The 15,141-nt window shown below is 47.2% G+C and overlaps 1 protein-coding gene across 1 annotated transcript; it reads left to right on the top strand.

The window, feature by feature from the left end:
- The first annotated feature begins 142 nt into the window (after window positions 1–142).
- iqgap3 (IQ motif containing GTPase activating protein 3) lies at window positions 143–15,128 on the top strand. The gene is made up of 38 exons (XM_047035559.1): window positions 143–512; window positions 748–835; window positions 1,205–1,361; window positions 1,739–1,816; window positions 2,035–2,111; window positions 2,407–2,474; window positions 2,574–2,687; window positions 2,988–3,166; window positions 3,304–3,385; window positions 3,748–3,911; window positions 4,012–4,099; window positions 4,241–4,404; window positions 4,614–4,774; window positions 4,965–5,080; window positions 5,233–5,396; window positions 5,681–5,771; window positions 5,924–6,091; window positions 6,346–6,488; window positions 6,631–6,801; window positions 7,006–7,089; window positions 7,176–7,247; window positions 7,384–7,453; window positions 7,653–7,861; window positions 8,098–8,250; window positions 8,430–8,593; window positions 8,956–9,180; window positions 9,379–9,519; window positions 9,674–9,758; window positions 9,923–10,155; window positions 10,330–10,462; window positions 10,642–10,744; window positions 10,947–11,094; window positions 11,355–11,442; window positions 11,662–11,874; window positions 12,096–12,262; window positions 12,457–12,585; window positions 12,787–12,895; window positions 13,622–15,128. Exons 1-38 carry the CDS (start codon window positions 479–481, stop codon window positions 13,733–13,735), a joined length of 4,947 nt encoding a protein of 1,648 aa, XP_046891515.1. The 5' UTR covers window positions 143–478; the 3' UTR covers window positions 13,736–15,128.
- Window positions 15,129–15,141: the final 13 nt, after the last annotated feature.

Below are 15,141 nucleotides of genomic sequence, written 5' to 3'. Positions count from 1 at the left end.
GAAGCGGAGAATGCCATTGGCTGCTTCAAGTCAGTCGGGCTGTAGGCGACGCCGGCGCTGCATAAAGTCGAACACACCTACTGTTTGATTAGCCAGCCAATGAGTGACCGGCGGGATATTTCAAACTTGACAGAAAGTAAACAGCTCGCTTTGAGACCTCAGACAGAACTCAGTCGTTGAATGTCTAAGTCAGTTTAGTGGTGTCTTTCATTTGAGAAAGTTTTCAAGTTATAAGATGTATTGGATTTGAATACATGTGCGCGCGAAAGAAATCAAGATAATATAGGCATGCGAATACGATCGTGAAAGTGGAACAAGAAAAAGCACTTTTAAGAGAAAAGTCGATAGCAAGGTAGGGAAAGCCAGAGCTATTACTAGCACTACAGTAGCTAGATTAGGTGATAAGAAGAAACACAGGAGATCCTGTGTGTAACCGACTGCCCTTCCTTCAACAAATACAAATTGGGAAAGTCAGAAAATGGGAGATTCCGGTGGACAACCACGTTCAGGATGTAAGTAAAGCGACATTTTCTTAAATACAATTATTGTCGCCAGCTAAAAGAACACAATTTCACTTGAAGGACACTACACCATATTTGTTAATGTAGCAGCGTTTCATGTGTACGTGGACTAGGCAAAAAACTTTTGTCGACTAGACTGGTGTCTAGTCACAGATGATAATCAATCTGCAATATTTTTGAAATCTTATTGGTGATGGTAATGTCAATTTTACTATTGTGTTCACAGATGAACGTTTGACAGCCGAGGAGATGGATGAACAACGAATCCAAAATGTGGCTTACCAATACCTTTGCCGTTTGGAGGAGGCCAAGAGGTTAGTTAGCTTGATAGGAATATAAAAGTTTTCCCAATCATGCCCCAAGTAAAAGATGGCTCATTTCAAATGTCAGTGAGTTTATCAAAGCTTGACTGCTAGCTAGCCCTTGGCTCATTCATTTTGCTCCTCAGTGACAGTCTCATTGTCTACTGTACTCATGACTGTAGAGGCATCATAAGTAAATCTCAAGTGGCCTTTATTTTGAAATATATACTCACACAAACAACTACACCGATTCTCACATTTGTACAGTTTCCACAGGTGTCAACATCTGGATAAGCACATGTTGTGAATTACTAGCATATGATTCAGGGTGATTGAAGTCTGGGAAGGCCTGAAAAACACCCTTTCCTTTTTGCATTTTAGGTGGATGGAAGCTTGTCTGCATGAGGACCTGCCGTCCCCAACAGAGTTGGAGGAGGGCCTGAGAAACGGGGTTCTGCTGGCCAAGCTGGGCCACTGCTTTGCTCCTAAGATAGTCCCTCTCAAGAAAATCTACGATCTGGACCAGGAACGCTACAAGGTACAGCTTACGTTTCACTTGTTGTGTCTGCCATTTTTTTCTTCCCTGTTCTTCAACTGTGTTATTTCACAGTATTCTTCTGACTGCTTAATGTTTAGTGAATTTACATGTGTTCAGTCATGTTCATATATTCCAAGTTTACAAATGCTTTTGTTCCACAATGTGATTTGGTTGTTTTAAGTAACTCACACTGAACTTACTTTATGTACATGTCATGCATTTTTCCATGTTTGGGGTAAAAAGTGGTACTTGCAGAGTTAATATTTTGTGCTGAAGTAGATCATGGATTAGCATAGCTTCACTGAATTTATGTGAACTTTAAAGAAGTGTCGTAATGCTGATTTCTAACTGTTCATACCCCCTCACCACCACCCCAGGGCTTGGGACTGCAGTTCCGCCACACGGACAACATCAACCACTGGCGCAGTGCGATGGTGGATGTCGGACTGCCAACGGTAAATGATGCATGAGCTTCACTTGGCAGCCACTTCATGGAAATCTGAAAAGAGCTGGAGGAAATTCAAATATACATTTCTACCAGTTACAGCATGGTGAAATTGCTTCCATAAAAACTCACCCATCTGCTTATTTGAAATCAAAATGTTGTTCTTATTTTGAAACCTAACCAAGCAATTGTCCATTTTAAGATTTGATTTATCTCTGTATGTATCAGATGTTCCACCCCGAGACAACGGACATCTACGACAAGAAGAACATGCCCAGGACTGTGTACTGCATCCACGCTCTCAGGTCAGCTATGAGTCTGTATCATTCACGCTCTCAGGTCAGCTATGAGGCTGATCCATGCTCTCAAGTCAGCTATCAGTCTATATCATAAAACGCTCTCAGGTCAGCTATGAGGCTGTATCATCCACGCTCTCAGGTCAGCTATCAGTTATCATCCACGCTCTCAGGTCAGCTTTAGTTTGCTTTCTGTATCAGTCATTTTGTATGACTATGGAGAGGATTTTCTAAACAATGTATCTTGTGCCCAGTGTATTACTAACAAGGAGGTGTTTGCTCATGGGTTTGTCTTTCCCTTTAGCCTCTATCTGTTCCGTCTTGGGTTGGCCCCACAGATCCATGACCTCTGTGGCAAGGTCAAATTTACAGGTAATGTTTTGTTTGTGATTTCGAGTTACGGCTAACTTTGAAGCTGGATTGACTGTGTTGCACGTAACAGGTTTTTGTGGGGTCTCATCTCTTTTGTAGAGGAGGAGATAAACAACATGAAGCGGGAGTTGGATAAATATGGCATCCAGATGCCTGCCTTCAGCAAGATTGGGGGAATTTTGGCCAATGAGCTGTCGGTGGACGAGGCTGCTGGTATGTGGAGTCACGTGCTTGGCCTCAGTACTGTGAAGTGGAGGGGTCTGTATTTCAAGATATTCCTGTATTTCTCCATGGAGAAAAACACAGGTTTATCTTTCTGGGTAATAGACCTTTCTTTAAACAAACTATTGTGTTTTACCCATGCTGAAAGACAAATGAATGCCTACTTGTATTTAAAACACTCGATAACACATTTGACTGTGTGGCGATTATAACGGCTCATGTCTTTATCATATTAGCCTCCTCAGTGCCCTTGAAATGTTCACCCCCCTCCGTTCTCCTCTTTGCTTCCAGTCCATGCCGCAGTCATAGCGATCAACGAGGCTGTGGAGAGGGGACACGTGGAGGACACTGCCCAGGCCTTGCGTAATCCCAATGCCATGCTGGCAGACCTACAGGAGCACATGATGCCCATCTACCAGGAGATGCTACGCCAGGCGCGGGCACAGAAGGCTGCTCTCTCCTACACCAAGGTGGGCAAATGATGTCGTCCTCCCCATGGTGATGTTTCTATGAGTTGTATTCAGATCATCTCGGGTGATTACTGAAACTGGATCCATATCTGGTTAGTGGCAAATATGTGAATTCTCTCTCTCACTCACTCTCTCAGCGCAATGGTTCCCAGGAGAAGGATATTTATGAAGAGTATCTTACTCAGAATGAGATCCAAGATAACATCAACAAAGTAAATGGTGGGTCAGACTAAATGATTGTTCAAGTTTGTATTTACTTTTCCTCCTTACAGTTTGGAAAGCAGTTAATTAAGCTTTAGAAAAAAATTCAAATAATGCCATCTACTGGCTTCTGTCAAAGTTGACATATACAAATGTTTTTCACTAGATGGCAGTATATTTAATTAGAAAATGTCCCGAAATGTTCAGCTACTGTATTGTCCAACCATTGCTGTCAGTTACAAGGTGAATTATCATGGTAACATTGTACAGAAGCAAGATAAACATATCACAAGAATAAATTAAATTAATTAATCTGTCTAACCTGAGATGTGTTCAGCTTGTCCTTAAATGCTGCCTTGTTGTGCCATGTTGTTGTGTAGTGCGTGCAGCCATAGAGCAGGTGGATGAGGCACTGGAATGCGGGGAAGTGCTGTCCCTCCTCTCTGCCCTCCAGAAGCCCTGTCTGGCCCTCAGGGGCCTCCGCAGAGACCAGGGGCCCTGGTACCTGGACCAACTGGTTTCCGACCGCGAACAGAAAGCCTTGGTGAGAGAACACCACAGTTTCTGCACACACACACACACACACACACACACACACCCGCTCCACGCAGTGTTAAGTAACTTTTCCGTGTGACTTGTGACAGAACCTAGGCTGTGTGGACCCTCTTGAGCGGGAAGAGCTTCAGGAGGGTGTGTGTGTCGCCAACGAGGAAGCTCAGCGCGCCCAGACAAGTAAACACACACACTCTCACTCCCTCAGAACTGTTACTCACCATGTCAATCGATACGTTCCTATTTCAATAAAAGACATACAATAAAAAAACATTTAACTTGAAAGTGACAGTATACTCATGTAAATAAATGGGCCGACAGTGCAGGGGGCTGTGAGCTGCATCAACGAGGCGCTACGTCGCGGTGATCCCAGGCAGACGCTCCGCGCCCTCATGAACCCCGACGCCCACCTTCCTGACGTGTTCCCCTTCGCCTCGGTGCTCTACCAGAGTGAGCTGGTCCCTCTGCAGCGGCAGAGCCCTGAGGTGTGTGTGTGTGAGAGACCTCTGACCTCTGACTGCAAATACGTGCAAAGTAGCTAGTTTGATCATCTCAACTAAGCTTTAAGTTTCTCAGATCAAGACGCCTCACATCCTTCAAATACCAAATACATTTTTCGATGAGTTTAGTACGTTTTTTCAAATGTATTGTCGTCATCATGCCATTTTCCATATTTGTTCCTCCCAACCTACAGGGGAAGCTGCAGCAGGAGGAGCTGTACGTGGCTGTGGAGATGCTGTCTGCGGTTGCCCTCATCAACCAGGCCGTGGAGGCTAAAGACGTAGGGGCCTTCTGTGCCACGCTGATAAGCCCGGCTGCTGGGCTGGCAGACATCGACGACAGCTTGGTTCAAAGGTAAGAGTGTGTATAGTCAGCCTGGGCACATTTGCATGCAGGTACATTTTTTTCCATATTTGACCATTTATGAACTGGATGGTCCGTGTTCCGTGTATACGCACAACAAGAACGCGCTGGCCTCCATGTGTCCGTTTAGAACACGCCCGAATGTTTGACGCCGTCCGTTCCATTCCGGTTCCTGTCTCAGGTACTTTGACGAGCTGTGTGAGCAGAAGAGGCAGGCGGGCAGAGCCCTGCTCACCTGGAACCAGCTGCAGGGAGGACTCAACGCCGTCAACGCCGCAGCGCAGGACGAACACGACCGTACGGCCTTCGTAACACTCCGGGGGTTCACTGCCTTTTTTTCCAGAGCGCCGTGTTCACCCCAGATCATTTAGAATAGCTAGAAGAAAGAAAGAAAAAAATATTTTTCTGAAGAAATTCTGACTCGTCGTCCTCGTGTTTTTGTCTTGCAGAGATCCTCACCATCAGCCTGATCAACCAGGCTCTGTGTCGGGGAGACCCCCAGAAGACCCTGGCTGCCTTGCTGCTGCCCTCCAGTGGCCTGCAAGAGGTGGAGCCGGCCAACGCTCACCACTACCACGATGTGCTGACCAGGGCCAGGCAGCACAAGGCCAAGGTACACCAGAGGCTCTGACTAGGCACAAGATATCAGGGTTATGGTTACTGACTGACATTGGTTGGTTTGGGACCATTTCATTGTGAGGATGTATTGTCTTAAGGCCTGCTGAAGTATTAAGGACATTAAGATCTACCATATCAGTCACCAAAACATTCTCAATCATGAACTGAAATGCCGAAACAAATGCTGCTCGACCATTTCATGACTTCATAAAAGAATGTCAGTTTCCGCTGATTCAGATTGCATCGCTGAGTCAACGTGACATTCCCCTATTATCACAGGTTCACCGCGATCCCGGAGCCGAGCTGTGGTTGGCTGACATTCAGGAAGGAGTAAGGCTAGCCAATCAACACAGTCAGAAAGCTCTAAAGAGTAAGTATTTCTCCTCATCGCAGCTTTAGCTATCTGCTTGTTATTCGAGGAATGAATATGTATTATATACACACACACGTATAACATATATACAAATACACAACATTTGTGAATAGTTGGCTTATGTATTTTGTGTTTGGCTTGGCTGCCAGTGTCCCTGGGCTTGGCGGCGGTGAACCAGGCTGTGAAGGAGGGCAAGGCGGCGCAGACCCTGCGAGTCCTGCGTCTGCCAGAGGTGGCGCTGCGCAGCGTGGTGGATGTGTGTGCTGCAGGCTACCAGGCTGAACTCTCTGCCCTGCTCAGGGCGAAGGCAGCGGGAGGTAGACACTCTCATTCACCTCCCACCGTGCCCTCATCCATGTCTCCTTTTGTCTTTCACGTCAACTTGTATCAGCCTATAACGAAAGACTTGGATCAAGTTGGCAGAGATTGATTTGAAGGCTGTCTTGTGTGTACTGCATCTCTCAGATCGGTCAACTTGATCAGCATCTTTTTCGGTATACTCACGCAACGGTTTGGCATGGCATCAAGTTGACACTGTTACTATTGACGACATCGCAACTATGCTACTCAGGTGACAACCGCAGCCCGTGGCTGAGGACCAAGACTGGGGATGGCAGCTCCTACTACTTCCACCTGAAGAAGCTGGAGGGCACCTGGGAGAGACCCCAGGGCTTCGAGCAGAGCAACATCTTCCTGGCCCATGACGAGATCCAGGTCTGTAACACTTCATACTCCTACAGAAGGCACATAGATCATTGAGGTCATTTTTTTCCTCCACGAGAACCTGCCTAGTACTGACAGGGACGGATTCCACCTTGCAGGTAGCCAACAGTCTTGTGTTTGTCTCCCCCTGCAGGCAGTGCTGAGCAGTGTCACGGCAGCCCACAGCAAAGAGGTCCAGTGGAGGGCCAGCGAGGGGCTGGTGGTGCAGCTGCAAGCCAGGGCCCGGGGCTTCCTCCTCAGGCAGACCCTGGGGGCTCGCCTGCACTTCCTCAACACCCAGCTACCAGCCGTCATCACCATCCAGGTCAGCACTCACACACACACACGAGTCAACACTGACTGGGGATTACTGCATTAGTGTCGTGTGGTTTTGTTTAGCGAAATCTATGTAGACTTTTGGAAGAACGGCATGAGACGTTGGATTGATGCTCTGACAAAGTGGATCAATCGATGATCGAAGATGATGCTCTGATATCTATTGTGCTCAATAGTGTGTGTGTGTGTTCAGTCCCACTGGAGGAGGTTTGTGCAGCAGAGGGCCTACCGAAACCGACTGCAGCACCTCTATCTCAACTGGAGGGCCGTCGTCAAGGTAGGCTCCATCCCGACGGTCGCGCGCGTCGTGCACGTCTGAGTTTGGCGCAGCGGTTGACCCAGTTGAACTGTTTCACCCCATAGATCCAGGCCACTGCGAAGATGTGGCTCGCACGGAGCAGATACCGCGCTCGCCTTCGCTTCTTCCGGCGCCATGTACGTTCATTTTGTATTTTTTTCATCGTACCTACTCTCTTTCCTCGCCTCTTCCTTGGCATAAATGCTCAGGTCCTTTTGTCTTGTGTAGACCACCCCAAAAGAGTAATGGAGGAGATTGTTGTTGTTGGTGCAGGTGGGCGCCATTGTAAAGATCCAGGCCTTCTTCCGGGCGAACAAGGCCCGTGAGGAGTACAGGATGCTGGGTAAGTCGCTGGGCAGGATGTGATCAGCTCCCTACATACAGTACATCCAATGTACCTTCTGAGAATGGTACAGTATGTTGGGAACACACACCTTTTTTCAGTTCTTTTCTCTCCCTTCAGCCACTGTACGATAGCGAGGGGCCTCTCAATTACTCTCTCAAAACATCTGTTCCTCGCCCCCTCCCTCTTCGTCCCCCAGTCCACTCCGCTACCCCTCCCCTCTCCGTGGTGCGGAAGTTCGCCCACCTGCTGGAGATGGGCGACGGCGACATCCGCCAGGAGGGGGAGCTGCTGCGCCTGAGGGAGGAGGTGGTGAGGACCATCCGCTCCAACCGCCAGCTGGAGGCCGACCTCGACCTCATGGACCTCAAGATCGGCCTGCTGGTCCGCAACCGTGTCACGTTGCAGGTAGACGGAAGCGCTGTGGAGCGTGTGTGAACGTGGCCATGTGTTGCACAAGTATGTTGGGAAGGCTGCCATGTTATATTTAACTGGATTTCTAACTGGACTTCTATTTTTATAAACGAGGTGCACGCTTTTACCTTTACACCGGGAGACACAAAATACGCTCCATTTAAACCTCTCAACTGTGTCCAGAATGCCACTTCCTCTCACTGTTTCTCCATGATGAACCTTGAACACAGGAAGTGGTGTCCCACTGTAAGAAGCTGACCAAGAAGAACAAGGAGCAGCTGTCTGACATGATGGCCCTGGAGAAGAGCAAGGGTCTCAAGGCCCTGAGCAAGGACAAGAGGGACAAACTGGAGGCCTACCAGCACCTGTTTTACCTGCTTCAGGTGAGCAAAGGAAAACTGAGAGGGTGGAGTACCCCTCATATTTGCTTCTGTGGTTTGTGCGTTTCCTATAGAACACAATCCACCAACATAAGACTGTGTGTACACACAGAATCCCCCAACATAAGACTGTGTGTACATACAGAATCCCCCAACATAAGACTGTGTGTGCTCCGTCCCAGACCCAGCCCCTCTACCTGGCCCAGCTCATCTTCCTGATGCCCCAGAACAAGACCACAAATTTCATGGAGACCGTCATCTTCACGCTCTTCAACTACGGCTCCGACTGCAGGGAGGCCTACCTGCTGCTACAGCTCTTCACCGCAGCCCTGCGCCATGAGATCAAGTCAGTCGTGCACACACACACTCGTACTGATCGCACGCACACACAGTCACATGTTACACATTTCCTCGGTGCTTCACGGTGAGATCCAGTTCTTTAGCATAGTGGTCTTTAACCCTGGAGTTCAGGACCCGCTGTCCTGTGGGGTTTTAGATGTTTCCTGCTCCAACACACTTGTTTCATGTCAATCGTCTGTTATCAGGCTTCTGCTGAGCTTTAACACACACACACACACACAAACACCTTAAAATCATATATACTGCACTGCGTCATCAGAACACGTTTTACTTCCATCAAACTGTTCTCTCATGCTGTCCGCTTTCTCTGTCTCTCTCTGTCTCTCTCTGTCTCTCTCTCTCACCCAGACTGAAAGTGGACCAGCCCCAGGAGGTTGTGAGGGGGAACCCCACGGTCATCAAGATGCTGGTGAGTTTCTACCGCCACGCACGCGGTCACAATGCGCTCAAGGAGATCCTAGGCCCGGCCATCCTGGAGGTGCTGCAAGATCGCTCCATCAGCATCCGCACAGACCCAGTGGAGATCTACAAGAGCTGGGTCAACCAGACGGAAACCCAGACTGGCCACAGGAGGTCAGTATAGGTCACAAAGACTCAATACGTACCTTCTAAAAAAGACTCTCTCAGTCACACGACAGAGCTGTTTTATACACTTTTGAACCACTCTGTGAAAGAGCAAACCACGCTCGCGTGTAAACAGCAATGACTAAATGAATCACATTGGTAGGCGATAGTCCTGCGAGTCAATGAATTTTCCGGTGTCCCTTCCAGCTCCTTGCCGTACGAGGTGAGCGCCGATCAGGCCCTGGCCCACCCCGAGGTGCAGCGTCGCCTTGACATCTCCATTGTCAACCTCAAGAACTTGACGGACCGTGTTCTCAATGCCATCACCAGCAACCTGCACAAGCTGCCGTGAGTCAAGCAAACTGGCTCAAGGGCAAATGATCATCACCCAGTTGAAACTCCAGTTCCAGAAAATTCGAATGCTTGTGTGGGATATTCTTTGTGAGAGATTCCACTGGTGATCTGAACAGAACTTAATTTAAGTATTCTTTGTCTGGTCCAGGTATGGAATGCGCTACACTGCCAAGGTCTTGAGAGATGCTCTGCATGAAAAGTTTCCACAGGCCAGTGATGAAGAGCTTTATAAGGTAATAGTTTTGGTTCATCTCCAATTGGTATTATTTGTCCACGTCAAATAATAATTATCAACTGATCTGCTACAGTGTAGTAGAAGTTACTGCAAATGTGTTAGTTATCATCGAAAGATAACTGGGTGACCAGGTTTGTTACTGCCTCTCGTTTTATTGGTCAGATTGTGGGGAACCTGGTGTACTACCGCTACATGAACCCGGCGGTGGTGGCGCCAGACGGCTTCGACGTGGTGGAGTTCTCGGCGGGCTCCGCCCTCCTGCCCGAGCAACGGCGGATCCTTGGCTCCATCGCTCGGGTCCTGCAGCACGCCGCCGCACACAAGCACTTTCACGGGGACAGCGCCCACCTGCGCTCCCTCAATGAATACATCACCCTGACCCACGCCAAGTTCAGGTGAGGTGTCCCTCCGGGGGGCATTTCACGACCCGTGTTCTTTAAAGAATACAAAATACAAGCTCACAAACAACCCTTTACCTTGTTGACTATGCTTTTGGGTCTGTATTGTTTAGTAACCTGAACAGAGGAACTGGTCAAAACTAAGCTATCGTTGTCGCTCGCCTTTTCCAGAAAGTTCCTGCGCTCTGCGTGTGACGTGCCAGAGCCGGGGGAGCGCTTCAACATCGATGAGTACTCAGAGATGGTCATCCTCAACAAGCCTGTCATCTACATCTCCATCAGCGAGCTGCTCAACACACACAAGGTCTAGATGGAACCTGGGTTGATAGAATTGTGGGGATAAATGACGTTATTATGTTGATTTAGTATTTCGAATCCCACCTTCTGTTCTTAAATTTTCCAGGTTTTACCTCATTTAATTTGGGATTCAGTTTTCTGTGTCGTTGTGAGATAGAACTAAAGTGTGTGTGTGTCTGTGTGTAGCTTCTTCTGGAGCATCAGGATTCCTTGTGCCCAGATCCGTCTGATCCCCTGCTGGCCTTGCTGAGCGACCTGGGCAAGGTCCCCACCATCCAGGCCCTAGTTGGTAAGCCCGCCCTATGCCCCCCACCAATCACAACCCAGCATCAACACCGCCTTTGTTTTCACCTTCACTGTTTTACAAAGAAATATACATTCCAACCACTGAAAATGTTAACTGTCAGCACAACTGTGTTATTGTAGATGTGGTTTGAGAGACGGTTTGTAAACAGTTTGGTCACGGCCCCTGTCTTTGGTTCCGTTTCCAGGGGAGGGTGTTGTCAGCCCAGGAGACCCCCTGACTGATCAGACCTTGACCCAGTACAGCAAGATGGAGGTGTCTCTCACCCTCACCAGCAAGTTTGACATCTTCAGGGGCTCTGACGACCGGCAGGACTCAAGAGCGATCCTCCTCAGGTAGGGGGAAAACCCTGCACGGTTCAGCAGGTCTGTAGAGTTGAAAGAGATGAAAGTCGTCCAATGTTTTAAGCAAACAAATATCAGAAGAAAATCTCACTGTATTCCCAATTTCATTTTTAGGAATAAATTATGCAATGCACAGGATTGCATGTATTAAGGTTTAAGCATCTTTTAAAAAATTCCAAAAAGCTAATGATCAAATGGTTAGTGGACACAACATCATGTGGAATTGTGTAAAAAGTCAATTTGTGTTCCAGCACCAAGCAGCTGATCATAGATGTGATCCGGGCCCAGTCTGGAGATACCCTCAGTGAGGTGCTGCGTGCCTCCACCTCCCAAGACCAGGTGCAGCGTACATCTCGAACCGTTGTTCATCCACAGACAAAATGTTCCTCCCTATTTATATTATTGCAGCCTGGTTAACTAGTGATCGGTCCGGCTCTATAGCCGTCCATCTTTTTGTGTACTGATGCTGAACCCGATCTCATCCCAAACGGACAAATCTAACCCCCCCCCCCCCCCCCCCCCCCCCCCCCCCCCCCCCCCCCGGCTCGCGTGCTGCAGGAGGCGCAGCACGGCTGGATGATGCAGCGCCGGGCCCAGCGCGACGCCCGCACCCCGGAGAAGATGAAGCGGAACCAGTCGCTGGTTGCCGACGGCAACCTGTCGCTGGAGGAGAAGAAGAGGAAGATCCAGAGGAGCCTCCGCCGATTGGAGAGCCTGGGGGTCCTGACCCCGCCCGACTCCGAGACCCAGATACTGCAGCTCATATCCAAGGTGTGTTCACCCTCCCTCTCTCACACACACACACATTTACCTGAACTGTCTCCCCCACATTGGGCTCCTGGACACATACCTTGAGGAGCAGTAGGGACCTGTCCAGTCTCAACCAATCTGATCTACAATCCTCCAACATGTCAATGCTTCAGTGCCTTCCACCTGGACTGAGCGTGGAACAGGGAACTGTGTTTAACCCTGGCCCTGGCCCCATCCCTCAGGACATTCGCCACCAGCGGCTCTACAGGCAGCGTCGACAGGCAGAGCTGGTGAAACTGAGACAGACCCTCGGCAGTCTTCACAGCAAGAGCTCCTTCCACAGTGAACAGGTGGACTACTACAGCCAGTACATCACCACCTGCCTGGACAACCTGACAGCCAAGCACAGGTATTAACACTCTACACCCACTGTTGGAGAACCGTCTTCCAAGCAACTTATCCACGAGCAACACACACACGCATGCGTACACAACATGTTGCTTCTTGAAGAAAAGAAAAACCACCGAGTACCAAACAACAAGTGCAATACTAGAACGTGACGCCCGTCCTCTGAGGCTGATGTGTGCCGTTCGACTCTCTCAGTAAGGCCAATGGGAAGAAGGCGCCGGAGGGAAAGGGCAAGAAGAGCAAGCAGGCCACTCTGACCTACACTGCTGCCCGTCTACATGAGAAAGGAGTCCTGCTGGAGATCGAAGACCTGCCGGTCACACAGTGAGTGGGCACACGCTCCACACTCAAGACACCCATATGTAATGCCAAACATGGCAGGCGTAGATCAAAAAATAAGAATAATAATAACATGTTTTTATCTCTTTGTGGGTGGAACTCAGCGGGACGTACTGACGCCGTCCCTGGACGGATTTAAGTTCACTCTCGTCGAGTTTTAATCTTCCATTCCTCCTCCGCCCTCAGGTTTAAAAATGTGATCTTCGACATTGTGCCCAGCGAGGAAGGGGGCACGTTCCAGGTGAAAGCTCGGTTCATGGGGGTGGACATGGAGAAGTTCCCTCTGAAATATCAGGTAAGGCTATATAAGGCTAGCTCTCGGGGAAAGTCATTTGTGTTTATGGGTCAAACAACAATCAAAAGATCTGTATTTAGATATCACTTCAGTTGCGTGCAAGTGGAGCAAACACTATGAAAGTGTGTTCAATTAACTGACAATACAAATATGAATCTATGTAGAAATGTAAGAAAGCTGTTCAAGATGGTATGGAAAATGGTGCGGTAGAGCTGCAACAACAACTGGATGTATTGCTCTCCCTGTAATGAACATGGAAGGAGATGAAGAAGGTCTATACCGTATGACTGTTATTTGTGTGTATCCCAGTACAAAGACGACTAGCTTTCATGCCTTTTTGACCCAATTTCTTGCTGCATTGAACAAGGCCAAGATGACATGTTGAATAATTGATGTCCTTTGGCTTTTTCTCCAACAATATGGAAATCCAGTCTATTGATACATTCATTCAAATACATCTTCTCCAAGGAATATTCTCCATACAGTCATCTTGAAAAACCTGTTCAGTAGACATTAGGAATGCAAATTTGATTTATTTAAGTAAATATAGATGGATGTGTTAGTTTCAGGCTGTATTCTATTGTATGGAAAATGGGAAGAAAAGCTGGCATTGACAATATCAAAGTGATTGTTTTGTAAGATACTGGCGACAGTTGATCCACATACTGGAACCACAAGTTGTACCAAACTTTTTCAACAATGTCACCGTCACCTGTGTGTTGGTAGGACTTGCTGCAGCTGCAGTACGAGGGTGTGGCCGTGATGAAGATGTTTGGCAAGGCCAAGGTCAATGTCAACCTCCTCATCTTCCTCCTCAACAAGAAGTTCTTTAAGAAGTGAGGAGTCATCTCAGGAGAGGCCTTCTTGAGAGGTTCCTCTCCTACTGACCTTGCAAAGCGCCATCACCTTCTCACACGGCATATTGCTTTCAGGTTTTTCACAGAACAAATGCCTCATTTTGTTTTGGATCTAAGCCTACAGTATGATTTTTTTTATGCACATCAACACTTATGAAACTGTTCTTCACTTGGGATTTTAAATGGCAGCATGCAGTCTTTTAGCTATATCTGAAACCAAATGTTCAGAATGTGGTCAGTCAGGATGATGAGGGTTTATATTTTGAAGCAGTGGTGCTCTAGTTTTTTGCAAAAGCACGAAATGTGCACCAAAGGCGTTGAGAATGAGTTTCGTTTGACTCTTTGATATGTCTTTTGCATTTAAGTTCACACTCCTCCAGTACAATTGATTTGTTTGTTTTTTACAATGTGCAGCTGTTTTATAAATCTTGCAATATATAAGAGAAGCTTTTCTTAAATAAGGGATTTTTAATCAAAAGGTGTGTGCAACAGTTTTTACATGCAGTATTCAATCTCTGTGTATTCCTTTATCTGTTACATAAAAAATAGTTTAATCCCCCATTGATGTTACACAACAACGGTCTCCTAATCGTATTTCCAGCCGGCTGGTTGTGCCTGCCTGCACCCCTTCAACAACTCCCTGAGCGTCTTCTCATGCATTATGTAGAGATGGTGTTTAAATAGAAACACTCCAGCCTGTACTGTACAGGGCAGGCTACTGTTGCACACAGGTTTTGTGTATTGGTGCAACGCTTTAAAACTGTCTTGATGCAACAACTTGATACCATTACACTCTAAAGGCATTTTCTGCAGAACGTAACATTGCAGAGCATAACATTTAGTTTCAGACTGCTTTTTAAATGGGATTCAGGATATTGCAACAGAATTATGTTGTGTTTTGGGGGTCCCTGAAGTGTGTCGTGCATGTCCTCTGATTGAGAAGTGTATACATACATTTGTTAATGGGGTGACTCCCTGTTTGTTCTTACTGGAAGTAAACCTTTGACCCCGGTAACCTTTGACCTAATCTCTTGCTCAGTTAATGTAAATATTTTCTGTCCTTTTGTGTTTCTATGTACCTCTGTTGTGTACCTTATTTTTCACCCTTTAACTGATTGCTATAGCAATGTGTGTGTGTGTGTGTATATATGAATAATCTGTATCTCTCTACACTAAAATATTGTTATTAAAGGTTATTTCGCATTGAAACCCTTTTTTATACCAGCAATGTAGGCTATAGGAAAAATCCTTTAATTTTACTGTATTGCCTACCTAAAATACTACCAGAGAGAAATGTAAGAAATATTCCATATTATGCTATGACAACTGTTAATGCTGCTTTTTCGTAGTGTATTAATAAACTTCGAATTATAGACAATCACTATAACT

The sequence above is a fragment of the Hypomesus transpacificus genome, chromosome 2, assembly GCF_021917145.1.
Source record: "Hypomesus transpacificus isolate Combined female chromosome 2, fHypTra1, whole genome shotgun sequence".
Taxonomy (NCBI): domain Eukaryota; kingdom Metazoa; phylum Chordata; class Actinopteri; order Osmeriformes; family Osmeridae; genus Hypomesus; species Hypomesus transpacificus.
The sequence above is the reverse complement of the archived record's forward strand: the minus strand, read 5'-3'. Positions and strand labels throughout refer to the sequence as shown.

Coding starts and splice junctions, on each gene's coding strand:
- iqgap3 (XM_047035559.1), top strand. CDS start 479: ATGGGAGATTCCGGTGGACAACCACGTTCAGGAT. Junction 2,688..2,987: donor GTCGGTGGACGAGGCTGCTG/GTATGTGGAGTC, acceptor CTTTGCTTCCAG/TCCATGCCGCAGTCATAGCG. Junction 12,263..12,456: donor AACCTGACAGCCAAGCACAG/GTATTAACACTC, acceptor CGACTCTCTCAG/TAAGGCCAATGGGAAGAAGG.